The sequence below is a fragment of the Castanea sativa genome, chromosome 5 (genome assembly GCF_040712315.1).
Source record: "Castanea sativa cultivar Marrone di Chiusa Pesio chromosome 5, ASM4071231v1".
Taxonomy (NCBI): domain Eukaryota; kingdom Viridiplantae; phylum Streptophyta; class Magnoliopsida; order Fagales; family Fagaceae; genus Castanea; species Castanea sativa.
The window spans coordinates 75597363-75612733 of NC_134017.1; the positions used below are offsets into that span (position 1 = coordinate 75597363).

General features: G+C 32.7%; 1 protein-coding gene across 2 annotated transcripts; it reads right to left on the minus strand.

Annotated features, from left to right (window-relative positions):
- Positions 1-752: 752 nt before the first annotated feature.
- Positions 753-13818, minus strand: LOC142633631 (oxysterol-binding protein-related protein 4C-like). 2 transcript variants are annotated; one of them, XM_075807869.1, is made up of 8 exons: positions 13689-13818; positions 13318-13515; positions 10347-10496; positions 4795-5040; positions 4500-4596; positions 1976-2267; positions 1549-1651; positions 753-1103 (listed from the first exon to the last, which is right to left on the minus strand). In XM_075807869.1, the coding sequence occupies exons 2-8, from the start codon at positions 13330-13332 to the stop codon at positions 849-851; spliced, it is 1158 nt and encodes a 385-aa protein (XP_075663984.1). In that variant the 5' UTR covers positions 13333-13515; positions 13689-13818; the 3' UTR covers positions 753-848. The 2 variants fall into 2 exon arrangements, with proteins under 2 accessions (XP_075663984.1, XP_075663985.1); XM_075807870.1 differs by lacking the exons at positions 10347-10496; positions 13689-13818 and having other exon boundaries at positions 13318-13457.
- Positions 13819-15371: the final 1553 nt, after the last annotated feature.

Sequence of the window (15371 nt, forward strand, 5' to 3'; positions counted from 1 at the left end):
TCTCTCCCAACTCATTTCTCACTTTCGCTCTCTCTCTCTCTCTAAACCCATCTCTCAGACTCTCCCTCTCCCTCTCCCTCTCCCTCTCCATCAACTCCCTCTCCGATCACCATCCGCGAGTCCGATCGGCGAGCTAAGATCCCCATCCGCGAGCTCCGATCGCGATCTGCGAGCTCCAATCGCGATCTGCGAGCTCCGATCGGCGATCTGCGAGCTCCGATCGGCGATCCGCGAGCTCCGATTGCCGATCCGCGAGCTCCGATCGCCGATACGCGAGCTCTGATCGCGATCCGCGAGCTCCGATCCACGGCAAGACCCACGAGCTCCGACCAGTCAAGCTCTGATCCACGGCAAGACCCAGCATCCACGGCAAGACCCAGCGTCCGCGAGCTCCATTCCAGCGTCCGTGGTTGTTTGTGTATGTCAGTGTTTTTTTTTTTTTAAGAAAAGTATATCTCTGTATATTCTGTGTTGAGAAAATGATGGAGTCTGTTGAGAACGGATCAGAGAAAGAAAAAAAGGAGCGAAGGAGAAATGATAAAATATTGTTTACTCGAGCTACAGTAACCGTGTAAATATACACGGTACTGTAGCTCGGGGATGGTTTTATACTATTTTACTTGGTTTTAGCTCCACTGATGTAGCTCAAAATGTGTAAAATTGAAAAAAATTTGCATTATACATGATTATCCACACACTGATGTGGATGCTCTAAGAACCCTTTGTGGAAAAAACTAATTGAATCGCTATTAAGAGTCCGTTTAAATACCGCTTATTTTACTGAAAATTGAGAATAATAAAAAAAAACATAAAAAACAATATGTTTATCACAAATCACAAATCATAAATCAAACGGGCACAATTATGGGTGCTTCTGGGACCCACTTTTGAATTGGTGAGCATTCCCACCCACCTTCCTTGCTATGAGACACAGTAAAATGCTTAGGAACCCAATTCTCCTCTCTTGACTCTCTTTCTCTCTGGAGCTCCTTTTGTTTTTCCTCAACAGCCTGCTTCGCTTCTTTTGCTTTCTCCCAGTTCTTGCTCAGGATGCCTCGGCTCACGTCGCTCCACACCAGAGCAGATTCACTTGCCCATATTTCCTATTGTAAAAAAGTAAAAGGGAACCCCTCAATTCACTTGCAAATATGGATGAGTATTTTATATAATTGTGCATAGATAGCCATCCATGATTTAGGATGCACATAGTTTGTGCATAGATAGTCTTTTTTTTTTCTTTTTTCTTTTTTTGTGTGGCTAAATATGCATATATAGTCATTTGGGAATTTTTTATTTTATATATATATTTAACAAAGACAAATGTTGCTATTTCATTTTCTCCATGTGTCAAAGTCATTATGCAAAGAGGAAAAAAAAAAAAAAACAATGCGACTGCCACATTCACATGGTAAAATATAGCGACAAAAAAAAAAAAAAAAAAAAACCTGGAATACCATTAATTTCGATCCTATTTTATGAAATAAGACCTCAACACAAAAAGAAGAAACAGAGGAAAACAAGGATAGATGAGGGTTATAATTAAATTACCCTAGTATCCTTGACAATAGGAGCTCTCAGCCCTGAAATTACTTCTTCTGCATTATATATTACCGTAACTTTCCCATTATTTTTGTTCTTCATCCTGACAGTTCTGCAATAGGAAATAGGAGAAGTACTGTTTTATTATACAACTAACATATGTTCTGTTCAAAAACCAAACAAATATTTTGACATTAAAAAATAAACCAGGTACAATCAAAAGCTGCTTGGTGCCATTGGAAGAGGAGATATATTTTCTTTCAGAAATTATTTGGTTACTAAGAACCTGAAAATTAATTTTGCCTAAGAGCTGCCACTTCCAACCAAAAAATGTAAAAAGAGAAATGCATACCGTATTTAAGTGGTCCAGAGCAACTGAATTTTAATGATAAGGAGGAAGAATAATGATTTTGGAAAGAAACTTAAAATTATATACCTATCCCATTGACCATCAATCTCATAGAGAGTCTTCAATGAAGAGGACTCAAAGACCTTCCCTTTAATAGACCGTTGATTTCCCCTGCGCCCTAGAAACGAAGTGTTTCTGTAACATAATTCAGCTTCAAGGCCACTTTCTTGACATTGAATTCTGACATTGCCAACCCAATCAGCCCAAGGAAATGGAAGAAATCTAATCAAGAGCTTTGGAGAGTTCATTACATAAGTTTCTCCATGATTTTGGAGCTTAAGCAGCCTTTTTCCATGCACCTCAGCTTCCACAGAAGTACCTAGATTGGTTTTTCAAAAAAAGTAGGGACAAAAACTGATTAAGAGCGCAAGTAATTAGAGTATAACCCAATAGAGCAGTGATTATGAAAATATATTAAGGCCAAAGTAGTATGTAGGTTCAAATGTGATTACATCAGTGCAAATGAATGTCTACTAGTTATAAAATCTTATAGCTTTATATCCTAGAGACAGTTAAAACATAATAAGGTGAACTCAATTTATAGCCTAGAGACAATTAAAAGTTATGGTGAACTGAATTTCATCACTGGTGAGCATTCATTTTTAAGTGATTCAACTAAAGGTAAACATGGTTATAGGTAATGTTAAACTACTGTCATATAAATAGACAACAGTAAGTGAATGAAAATGGACATATGGAGGGTAAGGTCATGGATTTACCATCAATGCTTGTGTAATCATAAGAATTTAAGAGTTGGTGGTTTGAATGTACTGGCCAAAATCGAGGGCAGCAAGGACCTCCTTAGAGAAGAAAATGTAATTGAGGGAAGAATTCAGAATTTCCAAGAAAAGAGATGTCTTCTTTTGGAATAAATCTCATTACAAGGTAGCAGGCCATTTATGCGATACTTAGACATGCTAAGAGCCTAACTAATTCTCCTAACTCTGTCAGCTGGCATAGCTGCCTCTAACCAACTAACCACCTTCCAATTAAGCACATGCCTTAATCACAAACATGGTCTAAGCCAAATTAGTTACCACTTTAACTACTATTACAAGCTAATAATCACTAATATGGGTGGTACCAAGTGGACTTATAGAGTTGTTAACTTGTATTTTGTGTGGAGAGCAGTGTTTAGCTGTTGCCAAAACAGGGTTGTTTTGCAAGCCAACGCTCATTTCATCATGTGGACCATTTGAAGAGAAATCCATGGAGGATATTAACAATCATTTTCTGCAATCTTTGCTTGAGTTTTGTACTATGATTTAGGGGGTTATCTTGTAACTCTATTGTCAATGTCTTAGATCTTATGAGTGTCCGTTTGTAATATGAGAGTGCTCCTATCTCAAGCGTTCCTTTCATCTGAATTTTTTTTTTTTTTTTGTACTTATCCAAAAAAAAGAAGCTAATATCCCAGCTGTGACAAGGCCTGGCAATCGTATTCGTATCCCAGCTCCCAACAACCTTTACCATCTCATAGTACTTATCAGTTAAGATGCAGAGCTGTAGTCACAAACCTCTGGCAGCAGCACCCTTTTGTCATTTAACCTTCACCCTTACAGGATAGCACAGCAGCATAAGCAACCAAGTACAGCAGCATAGGCAACCAAGTACCAGCAGCACCAACAATGCAACAGTATTAAGAGCAGTGATACAGCAATTCAACAGGAGTAGCATGAGTGGATTTTAAGGGTTCCTAACATATAAATTACCAATAAAAAGAAAATGGAAATATGAAGTTTGGAACTCATCTCAAGGGACCAACACGCTCATATCAAGCTCCAACAAATATCATCCAGCATAAAAAGCTCTGCCTCTTAGCCAACAGGAAAGAGACTTTGCATTCCACTCTATTCTAGTGCAATCAAATTTTCTTGAGTTACTAGTAGGACAAACTGCCAGAAATGAACTTAAAACAGGAAACAGAGAGAACAATTTGCTGAATTGGGAAGACACACTTGTTAAATTGATTTTCAATAGGATGTGTGTGAAGCCTGATCTACTGTATTCGTTATGCCGCTTTAAGAACTGCTGGGCTCCTGAATACGAGTTGGCATCCATAAAAATAATTGTGGTATTTTCAGTATTTGAGAATACACTAGAAGTCCTAGGTGCATAATAGCACTTAGGTACAATTTTTTAGGTGTAGTACATTAAGTTTTGTAATTAAATTCAACCGTGTAATTGTATTGATCAATACAACACAAAGGTGTTATCTTTCCCCAAGGTTAAATTCAATTATATGGCTCATTGGCCTATGCAACAACATGGTTGAATTTACCTGAAGAACCTAAGCTATAGTACTTAAAGAACTGTACTCAAGTTCTGTTTATGAATGAAAGCTATACTGGTCCACACTTGCAATGCCTTTCTATATAGATATGAATGAAAGCTATATATGCAACACAAATGAAAGCATGTATCTCTTGAGATATTATCAAGTTTTAGCTTTGAACAATCAAATTCCATTTACACTGCATTAAGAAGGTGGAGTTTCTAAGGGTAAACTAAATAAAATAAAAAATAAAATTTAAATAAAATTCTTAAGTACCATAGAATTTTGGAGTAGGATGATGACACCAGATCATTTCAACATTTTCACCCTCATCAGTTGCATGGAGGGCAGATACTGGTGGGTGATGTGAAACCTGCAGAAGGGATATTTATAGGAGCTTAGTCAAAGTAAGGTAGAAAATAAATAAGTCTGCTGTTCAAGCCAGATTAGGCTGTAATTGTATCAAGAACAATCTTGGAATCCTCTTTGATCTCAAGTTTCAAAAAATATGGCCAAATTTGGAATGTCTGTGAACTTAAGTGCTATCCAGAAATGCAGAAAAGAAAAGTACCTGTTCAAGTAGAACATTGAGATTTCCCCTTGAAACATGGTGGGTTTCTCCAAGAGTAGGATTGTATGGAGCAACACCAAAGATCACAGGACGCACAGTAGAAATGCTCCGTGTAACAACAGCAATAAATCTGTCTAGCGGGCTCTCACCACTGTTGCACCTGCTCATTATATCACTAGCAACGCAATACACTGATTCACCAAAGCACTGAAGGTGGGACTTTGGGATGTTGAAGAGAGGTGGCAACTGAACTTTCCAAATTACCAACACATTAAAAAAAAAAAAAAAAAAATTATTACACTTGGTGATTTTACTTCATGGAGGTAAAATTTATAACTAATACTTATTTGTCTTCATACATTCACAAACATATGAACATAGTTATTTTATGTGCACAAGCACTTCTCACATAAATTATATATGTGTGTGTATTTGTGTGTTTATGCGAGTGCCACTCGTTTGAATACTTAAGGTCAGGGATGGACCAAGGTAGGGCCCAAGTGGGCCCAAGCCCTCCGGTCCAAATTTTTTTTAATTATTATATATTTCATTTTTTTAATTGGGCTCCCCTCCCAAAATCTTAGCCTCTTTTTTCCTAAATAAACCTAATTAGCCTCACTCAAATAGGGAGAAAATAGTAAAATAACATTAATTTTCAAACAATATAATTAGTAATTAAGGTTTACAAACTATATTTTTTACTAGCATCTTGAGTCTAAAAGAGTCGATTTTGGGGCTATAAATCGAGTCTTTAATGCTCGATTTTTATGGTCTGATTCTGTCTGATGTGGCATTTTTTCCACGTGGCGACTACTTGGAAATCGAGTCTCTAAGACTCGATTTACAAAAAAAAAAAATTTCCTCTGCCCCCATCCATTCCCAGAGCAAAACCCACCACCAAAAAAAAAAAAAATGAATGCACTCAGCCCACCTGGGTCGCGCGGCCTGGGCGCGCGACCCAGGCCACCGCCCGCCCAGGTCGCGCGCCCAGGCAGCGCGCTGCCTGGTCCTTTTTTTTTTGTGTGGAGTTAGAGCAAGTTTCATTTGGCTTGTAAATCGAGTCTCTAAGACTCGATTTTCAAGTAGTCGCCACGTGGAAAAAATGCCACATCAGACAGAAACAAACCATAAAAATCGAGCATTAAAGACTCGATTTATAGCCCCAAAATCGACTCTTTTAGACTCGAGATGCTAGTAAAAAATATAGTTTGTAAACCTTACCTACTAATTATATTGTTTGATAATTAATGTTATTTTACTATTTTCTCCCTCAAATAGCACGGCCAAAACCAAATTTAACTTCGGCTCCCTTTTTTTCTTTTTTTTTTGACCAGTTTTGACTGATTTTTTTATTGGTTTTCACCAATTTTAGCCTTTTTTTTGGATCAGATTGGTGGCCAGCTCTTGGTTCAACCAGCCAATTCAGCCGGTCCGGTTTTCAAAATCTTGCCAAATAGCAACTATTCAACCCAAAAACTTAACAAAAATAATAAAAACATTCACAATGGTGATTGTATTTTAGCAAAAAAATAAAAAATAAAAAACTATTTTACTACTAAAGAACCAAAAAACTATTGGAGAAGCTAAAGCGAATATACTAGTTGATTGTAGCAAGTTGTTAAAAATAAAATACAATATTTTATTAAGATTATATCTTTTCCTTTAAATAAAAAACTTAAATTCTCTCTCTTCCTATTATCTTAATGGATTGTTTATATTATTTAAAAAGAAGTAATAAAAAAATAGAACATTTGATATTGAGTGTACTGTAAAGTGAGATGGTAAAATATAAAAGTATCATTTTAAGATGCTAAAAGCTAAAATTTTTAGTACCACTACTGTGAATGCTCTAACTTCAACAAAAAAAAAAAACCCTAGCCAGCCTAATATTAAAAAAATATATATATTATTTTGTTTTTTTTTTGTTTTTGTTGGTAAATGATTGCATCTTAATGTATTTAGAAACAACAATTTTGAGTATTTATGATTTTTTAATACAATATGGATGTCTATTTGGAGTTTTTTTTTTTTTTTCCTTCATACTCCAGTCGCCACTAGCTTAAAACCTGAGTCCGTCCCTACTTAAGATCAATCTAAAATCACTCATGTGATGAATACTAAATAGTGTTTTAACATTAGAAAATATATAATAATAAAAGGTTGCATATTAAATATATTGTGTTTGTTACAATATATTATATATTAATAAGTCGTATTGCAATTTTTTTTCATTATCAAAATTCCACTAATAATTATCATATAGTTGTTTTTTAGCAATTAAATAAACAACTTATGAAAGTTTTGTTAAACACATAAGACGATTTCATTCTAACAAAATTTCAATCATATAGTAATCATTTAGGCATCTAAAGCTTTAGAGTTCAACTTGAAAACAATATCTAATTATGGATTCTTATTATAAAAATTTTCCCATATTTTATGACTCATACAGTTATTTTTATGAAGAGTAATAAATTATTACATAGAGAATTTGAACTCTTAACACTTTTAAAAGGTAACAATATTATTTTTGCCCATAATTTAAAAAATTTACTTCTTTATTATTTTTTTTGGTACCCTTATTTTTCTTTTATAACTTTTAGACCTTACAAAACCTTGATAAAATATAAAACATTTGCTTTTATTTTTCCATGAAGTTTGACATTAAAGCTAGAGATGTATCAAAAGAAGAAGAAGAAAATCAAAGTATAAAGGGGCTTTGATTTCTATGGGAGAATTAATTTTCTACTATGATTAAGATTATGATTCCTTTTCCCTCTACACTTGCACTTTGTAACTTGGAAGTCTCGTTAGCTCTTTATTCACCCAAAGCCTTAATCTTTGTATTTGTAATTGAGGGTTCTTTGGTTGCATTTGGGGTTTGGGTATTGCCGCAGTGTCTTTGTACCCCAATTGTAATCTCCCAAATTTCTATTTGAAATTTTCTCCACACCGCTGTCTGTGAACTTATAAGCCTAAGGCTGAACACATAAATCCAATTCTTCATAAAATCTCGATCACCATTTATTCAAACTTCCCAATCCCAAACCCAAGTTGGTTCACCGTCAACCCTAAGTCATTTCCCTTTTCCCAAAAAAAAAAAATCCCAAACCCATAATACACTTGCTGCCTCTAGCCCTTACCCAACCATACCATGCTTTAAATCCTTCATTTAGTCTACAGTCAACTAGTGACAATATTGATACTTCTGCATCCAACCATAATCCGGCATAAAGATCCAAGCAACCCTAATCACTCATTATTTTTGTTTAAGATTCTACTTGAAATGCCAACTTTGGATGGAAGGAGAATAGAGTAGAGTTGGTTATAAACTGTAGCCAATTTCCAAACAACTCTACTCTACTTTTCGTCTCTCTCCTTCCATTCAAATAAGCCATTAAAAACACCTAAACCATTATTGTGTTCTTTAACACTATTCCTCACCTAAAACCATGGGTGGCTTGGCGATCCAAACCGCCAGACACAATAACCTGGCCCAACTCACTATAACCCATTTGGTACCCTGATTCTCTTACCTTTAATATCCCCTGCGATTATTAATATGATCTGGGCAACCCTAAATGTTGCTGACTATGGACTTAGTTGTTTGTGTTGATCCTCCTTTTCAGTTGGTGCCTATGTTGCACCTAGATTTTTTCGTCTATGTGCTATATTTTAGCTTTTGATAATTCCTTCATTACCAAAAGGATAGAAGAACGAGAACTGATATGATATGCTAACACACAATGGAAATGGTTGCAAATTACATCATCTTGAACACCTTCCAACAAACAATTTATCTATTAATATTTATCGACAATTATAATTATGTAGACTGTTGTGTTTGGAGTTTGAAGTACTAGAGAGTACTAGTTTTTATGCTAGAAAACTTCGTACAAGCTTTTAAAAGTTCACCTGTAGGATTTTGTTTTTGGGGCTAATTAAATGTAGGATTTCTTCAAATCAATTTAGAGGAGAGTTCCTCAAACTTATTACCTAGCAATTGAAATGAGTATACACCTATATTTTTAATCACATAACTTACTGATTCGGGAAATTATTAATCATCAGTTAATGAATATCCTTAACACAATTGCTAATAAATTATTTTAGGAAAGTTTGGCACTACTTTCATCGGTCTATAAAAAACCATCAAATAAATTAATTTTTTTCTTTTCCCATAAAAATTTTTAAAAAATATTTCTTAAACTAATACCCTTAAGATATCTGTTAACTTTTTCCCATTAATGATTACTGTATATAATTTCTTTAAATGATTTAATGAATAATGAATTATCTAATTAAAATAAATGTAAGTCTTGTTATAGACTGCGCATAATAGATTGTTCAGAGGAAAAGTTTGTCTTTTTTAATATATGAAATCTTCTAGACTTTAGTAGTGAAGAAATTGGGAGAACATGATGGCTTCAACTGCAATATTAAATGGTTCCCCACTTCTCCATTATAATAATTCATAAAAAAGTGGTCCCATTTCCGAATTTCAAAAAAAAGAATATATATATATATATATATTATTTTTATTTTTTTTTGAGAAGGAAGAAAAAGATTATATTTTTTTTTGATAAAAGATTATATTGATTAGCAAAAAAAATGTAACGCCCATTAATTCTTTGAGTGCATATCATCAACATCATAAGTTCATAACTTGATTTCCGAAAAAGTCAAACGTATAAAATGCTTATTACTGATACTAAAGAAATAAAATGGAAATTGATAAAGACAAATTACCAAACAGACTATTAAACGCTATGGTATTAAATAAATAATACCCCAAATGATAGATATGATACGACTACATAAACATTCTACACTTATGACTCATGGGCACATATTGCAACTATAACCCACAAGTGACTCTAAGTAATAACTTTTTATTGAATTAATATTTCAAAAATTGCATTGCTTAATTTCATGATCTCTATCTATTTTTAACACTTATATTAAGTTTTATGTCAATCGAGTACTATTTACTATTCAATCTAGAAACTCATATTTTATACGCAATTTTTAATTAAAAAAACTTTAAATTTAAATATTTAATCAATAACATAGTTATTGATCTCATCTCCTCTTAAAATTTTGCAAGCATGTAAAAAAGTAAATGTTTGCATTCTGTAAAGAAAATATTGAGTTGTGTAATATAACTCAAAGTTACACTACTCCCTTTATTTCAATGAAAAACTTCAAGTGAAATTTTTTTTTTTGTATTTTTTTTGTGCTTGGTAATATCAGAAAAAATTGGTTATAGACTTATAGTAAAACTATTTCTTAATTTCCTTTATTTAGCTTGTCATGAGATAAAGTTGTTTTCTGCTAAAATTTTATGAAAAACAACTCTATCTTATGTGAAGCTAAATAAAGAAAACAACTTGATCTATCTCACACAAAACTAAATAAGAGAAATCAAGAGATATTTTTCCAACTCATTTTAAGGTTGATACCAAATATAGAAAAATGAGATATATTTTTAAAATTAAAAAGAAAAATTATTCAATTTTTAGAAAACTTAAAAATAAGGCAGCTTGACTTGCCTGAAGGCGTGTGAGATCTGATCCTGGCGTAACATTTTTAAAGAGGCTTAAAACAAGTTGGAGAGGATTAGGAGCTGCGTAATCAGGATTTGATTCCCCATCTATTGTCAATGGCTTGGTAAGAACAAGCCTCGTCTCCCCTTCAGTAACCTATATACCACATTGTAAAGTTTCAAACTGAGAGAGAGAGAGAGAGAGAGAGAGAGAGAGACGAAATTCACCTGTCTTTTAAAATATATAAATAAATAAATAAAATAATATTTGCAATATCCAACTACATCACTGAGAGCAAGAATACAAGAGTGATTATAGAGGTATTACAAATTTTACTAAATAAGTCTTATAAAATAATGTATCACCCAACCAATTACAAAAAATTAATTCAAATATTCATTTATCATCTTATTGATGTTACACCAATTATATTCATTGTCACGTCAATTTATGATTTTTTTTTAACAAAATTGGTGGTAATTATATAATTTTTATTTTTGTTTGTATTTTGATTCCCCCCCCCCCCCTCCTTTTCCAATCCTATCAACAGAGTATGGGACTTAAAAGTGAAATGTTCTCTAAGCTAGTCAACATAGGAAACTAATTTTCTTATATTTTTAATCTAAAGATAAAATAAAATGATGATTAAATGAGTAAATAACACTTTTCTCACTCAAGATTTGGAAAAATGTTAAAAAACTCTTCTTATTTTCATAAAGGACACTCGACTTCCCTATGACTATTTATGTGTCACTAAAAAATGAGTAAAAATGTATAATTTTCAAGATAAATTTTCATTCAAATTACCTGAAAATAATGTTTACTAACCAGCAAAGTCATTATATAATGAGAAAAATCTAAGAAAAATGAAATCAACATAATAGCATCAGGGGTAAAGTGTTTTAATGATAACAATTACAAGGTGGTTAAGATAAAATAAAAAGGTCGGTAGACATATGGAGTACTTTAGTGAAGGAAGAGCGAGGAGCTGTTTGTAATCATAGACATAGCATTGAATTAACAACATTGTTTACTGATAAACTATAATTACAATTTACAACTTCTGACAGGAAGAGAGAGGAGGGGGGGGGGGGGGGGGGTAAAATCGTACCAAAACATGTGATGTCATGTCACACACACACACACACACACACACACAAACTATTGAACAAAAGATAATATGTAATGTTATGTGCCCCGGCGCTACAGGAGAAGATTTTGTATTTGTCTCTAGTATGTTTGGTTTAAGGGTGTTTTGAGTGATATGTTCCAAAACTCATAATTGAGTTATTAAAATACATGGGATTTACATAAAATGTTTTGTTTGATTTAGTTTTTACCTCTTGTTTTTATCACTCAATTTTTTGATTTTTGAGTTGTAAGTTATGAAAACTGAAAACACATTTGTATTTTCAGTTTTTAAAACTCAGTTTTCAATGACAAATTTGTAATTAAATCCACATCCCTACCACAATGTTTGACAAACGGTTTTTTTTTTTTTGTTGTGAAACTCAGCTGCACCTTTTGAAGTTGAAAACTGGTATGAGTTAAGGTGCCAAACAAGCGGTTTTGGGAATTGAGATATTTTAAGGAATGAGTGATAAAAATTGAGTGATGAAAATTGAGTGATTAAAATTAAGTGATGATAAATTTTAAACCAAACGTACCCATAATCTCTTTCTATCTCTATCTCAATCTCATCTACCTTTATTTACTTCCTCCAAATTTGGTATGAATCAAATAAATACCACATCAGAACAAATTAATAGGAGATTTTTATTTATTTATATATATACAAGATATAATTTCTACTCTAACCTAATCTAAGTGTATATGTATGAAACTTCCTCCTAGAGACTTAAGCCCCAGCCTTTGCCCCCCACACCCCCACAAACATTTATACTTGTAAAGTGATCATCGCACTAAAGGTGCGTGATGGTAAAAACATTGCATTGCAATACTACTTTAAAAACATCTTGCATAGATAAAAACATTTTTGAATGAGCTGGATATCTAAAAATTCTAAAATATTGAATTAGAAAATTAATTATATCAATTATTTAGGAGGGAACACGTTGCATTGTAATACTACTTTATAATGCATAAGGAAAAAATAAAATGTCAAAAGTAAGAAACGTAAAGGCCAAGGATGTTTGCCATGTAGCACAAGCATCTCAAAGCATATAAGGAGAAATGAGAATAAATAATTGCAAGAATTCGGGAAATTTGGTAGATAGGCATGGCTGAACACTTTTTTTTTTTTTTTTAGGCGAAACTATAACAGTGAATCCAGAATTTTCATTAAAAAAGAAAAAAAAAAAAAAACAGTGAATCCTGAATCATTCCTCATAGTGTTTCATCCATTTCCTTTATAGATTAAGATTTTTTTTTTTCCAAAAAAACTACTAATTAAATTTTTTGTATAAAAAAGTATGGACAAAACTTACTTACAAAATTTTAGGTACAGTTTCTTAGATTTTTCTCTTAAGATTTTGAAATGTAGATACTTAACTAAAAAATAAAGTTTCATCCAATGAGAAAAAATTCACATAACAGAATCTTAAAAGGGAAACCTAAGGAACAACATTTAAGTACTGTAACTAAATTTTATCCAAAAAGTATATTCTAGTATTACCAAATAGTTATTGTTATTGTTACCCACCATCTAAAAAATAAAAGAAGGTCATTTAGATAATATTTAATTTTCTTCTAAAAAAATAGTATTTAATTTAAACCAATTATATAGAAGATATTTATTTATATTCAATTATAGTTATAGATTTACGTAAACGGTGTTGATACCACTCTTACCAAGTATGCAAAAAAAAAAAATTGAGAAAGGGGGTTGTAATATTTAATAAAAGTTAGCCATGTCGTCTAAAATTATAGCTAAAAGTTGGGGGAACATCCTCCTTTCACATCAACTAAGAGCTAACATGTCTAGCATGTCTAGCTAAATGATGAGCGACAGAATTACCTTGTCTTCTAACATGAGAGAAACTAGAAAAAGAAAATAAAGCAAATAGGAGTTTTGCTTCCACTAGGTGTCTGTGACTTGCAAATGAGATGTCCTCCCTGAGCAAAGCCTTAATCACAATCTTTGAATCACTCTCCACCACAACAAATGAGATGCCTAGTTCAGCAGCAAAATTGAGAGCCTTGACTGCTGCAACAGCTTCAAGAGCAAGATATATATAAACAATAAATTTTACAATTTCTTTCACAAATTAAATATAAATATATTTTAAAACTTTATTTTTATTAAATATAAATATATTTTTAGTTTTTTACCCAAATTATATTCTAAGGACATATAAAAAGCAATAAAAATAAATGAACATTCTATACCTTTAGATTAACATGAAAAGACCAATGACCATGAGACAAGAACCGCCCGGGGGGGGGGGGGGGGGGGGGGGGTGTTTGAATTTTGTCCGATCCATTATGGAAACTCGGGTGCATGTTGTCTTCTCATCTTAACTTATAAGCATTTGCAAAAGAAAAAAGAATAGCTTTAAATAATATAATACAGTATATCACTTAAATTTTTACAACCCAGCTTCCTATGCGTAGGTTTTAGACTTATTTATTACTTTTAAATATATGCATCCACTATTTTTAGTCTACTATATTAAAATTGTGGCAGAGTTACAACGCAAAAAGACGATAGACGTAGAATTTTTGTAAGTTTTAAAGTGGTGGTTGGGGGTTGGCGGGTGTAGAATTCATGACAACCAAGTCATTGATTTGCTATGAATGACGGCAATGGACGCCATAATAGCCTACCTACTCATAATAATATATAGAAAGCAATTGTAATGAGAAATGCTACATAGTACAAACACAACAAAATTTTTTCGTAACAATAACAAGTTTTTATTGGTATTGACTTAAAAGTCCATCGTTGAGAGGACATTTTGCCAGCCAATATATGACAACTCCGCCTTTATTGACTTTTTTTTTTTGCTAGGTAAATGCGGGGGCTTGAACCCCCGAGTAACCGGTCTCAATACAGCCGGGGTACCAACTCACCTACACAAGGCGGTGGTTCCACTTAGGGCTGTAAACGAGCCAAGTTTTACCGAGTAGTGTGTGTTTAAGCTTAACTCATTAATAAAATTCAAATGCTCAAGCTTGGCTTGAGCTTGAGATAAGCCTAAAAACAATATTTAAACTTAAACTTGTGAGAATGCCAAAAAGTTTGAGCTCGGCTTAGCTTGGCTTGGCTTGGCTTGATTAATTAGTCAAGCCAAACTCAAGCTTTATATCAAGCTCAAACTCGAGCTCAAGTCAAGTTTTTTAGCTTAGGATCCAAAAAAATTGCATCATCAAATGCTTATATAGCCAAAAATCAAGTAAACATACATACATACATACATATATATATATATATATATATATGTATATAATATACTCATTTTATCATGCTTCTAACACTTGTGATTAGAATTTGTTTACATTACAACTTTACATAATTAAATCCATCCATCATCATTTATTGTCTATAACTTGAGTAATTATTCAAAATACAATTTTTACATCCACATTTGTCATTTGTGCAACTATAATATTCACAAATCTAAATAAATTAACATTCCAAAATATATATGAATAAACAAGCTATAAATTAACATTCTAAAACATATGTGTAATGTCATAATAATAAGTTTATTTAGTAAACATATATCAAGTTATAAATAAAGTTAAGCTCGGCATGTTTTGTATCGAGTCCTATTACTCACGAGCTTGTTCATGAACAATTTTTTTTGCTTGAGCTCAGCTTGTTTATCAAATAAGCCTAAAATTAAGGCTCAAGCTTGGCTTATTTATAAACAAACGAACATGAACGAGCTTTTTATCAAGCCAAGCCCAAGTTGTTCATGAACGGCTTGGTTCATTTACAGCTCTAGTTCCACCTTTATTAAATTGCAATTTGCAACTTGTAGCTTGTAAATAAAATTGTCATTGTAACCTACATTTGTCATTGGCCGACAAGTGATATAGATTTGCCTAAACGTACGGACAAAATTC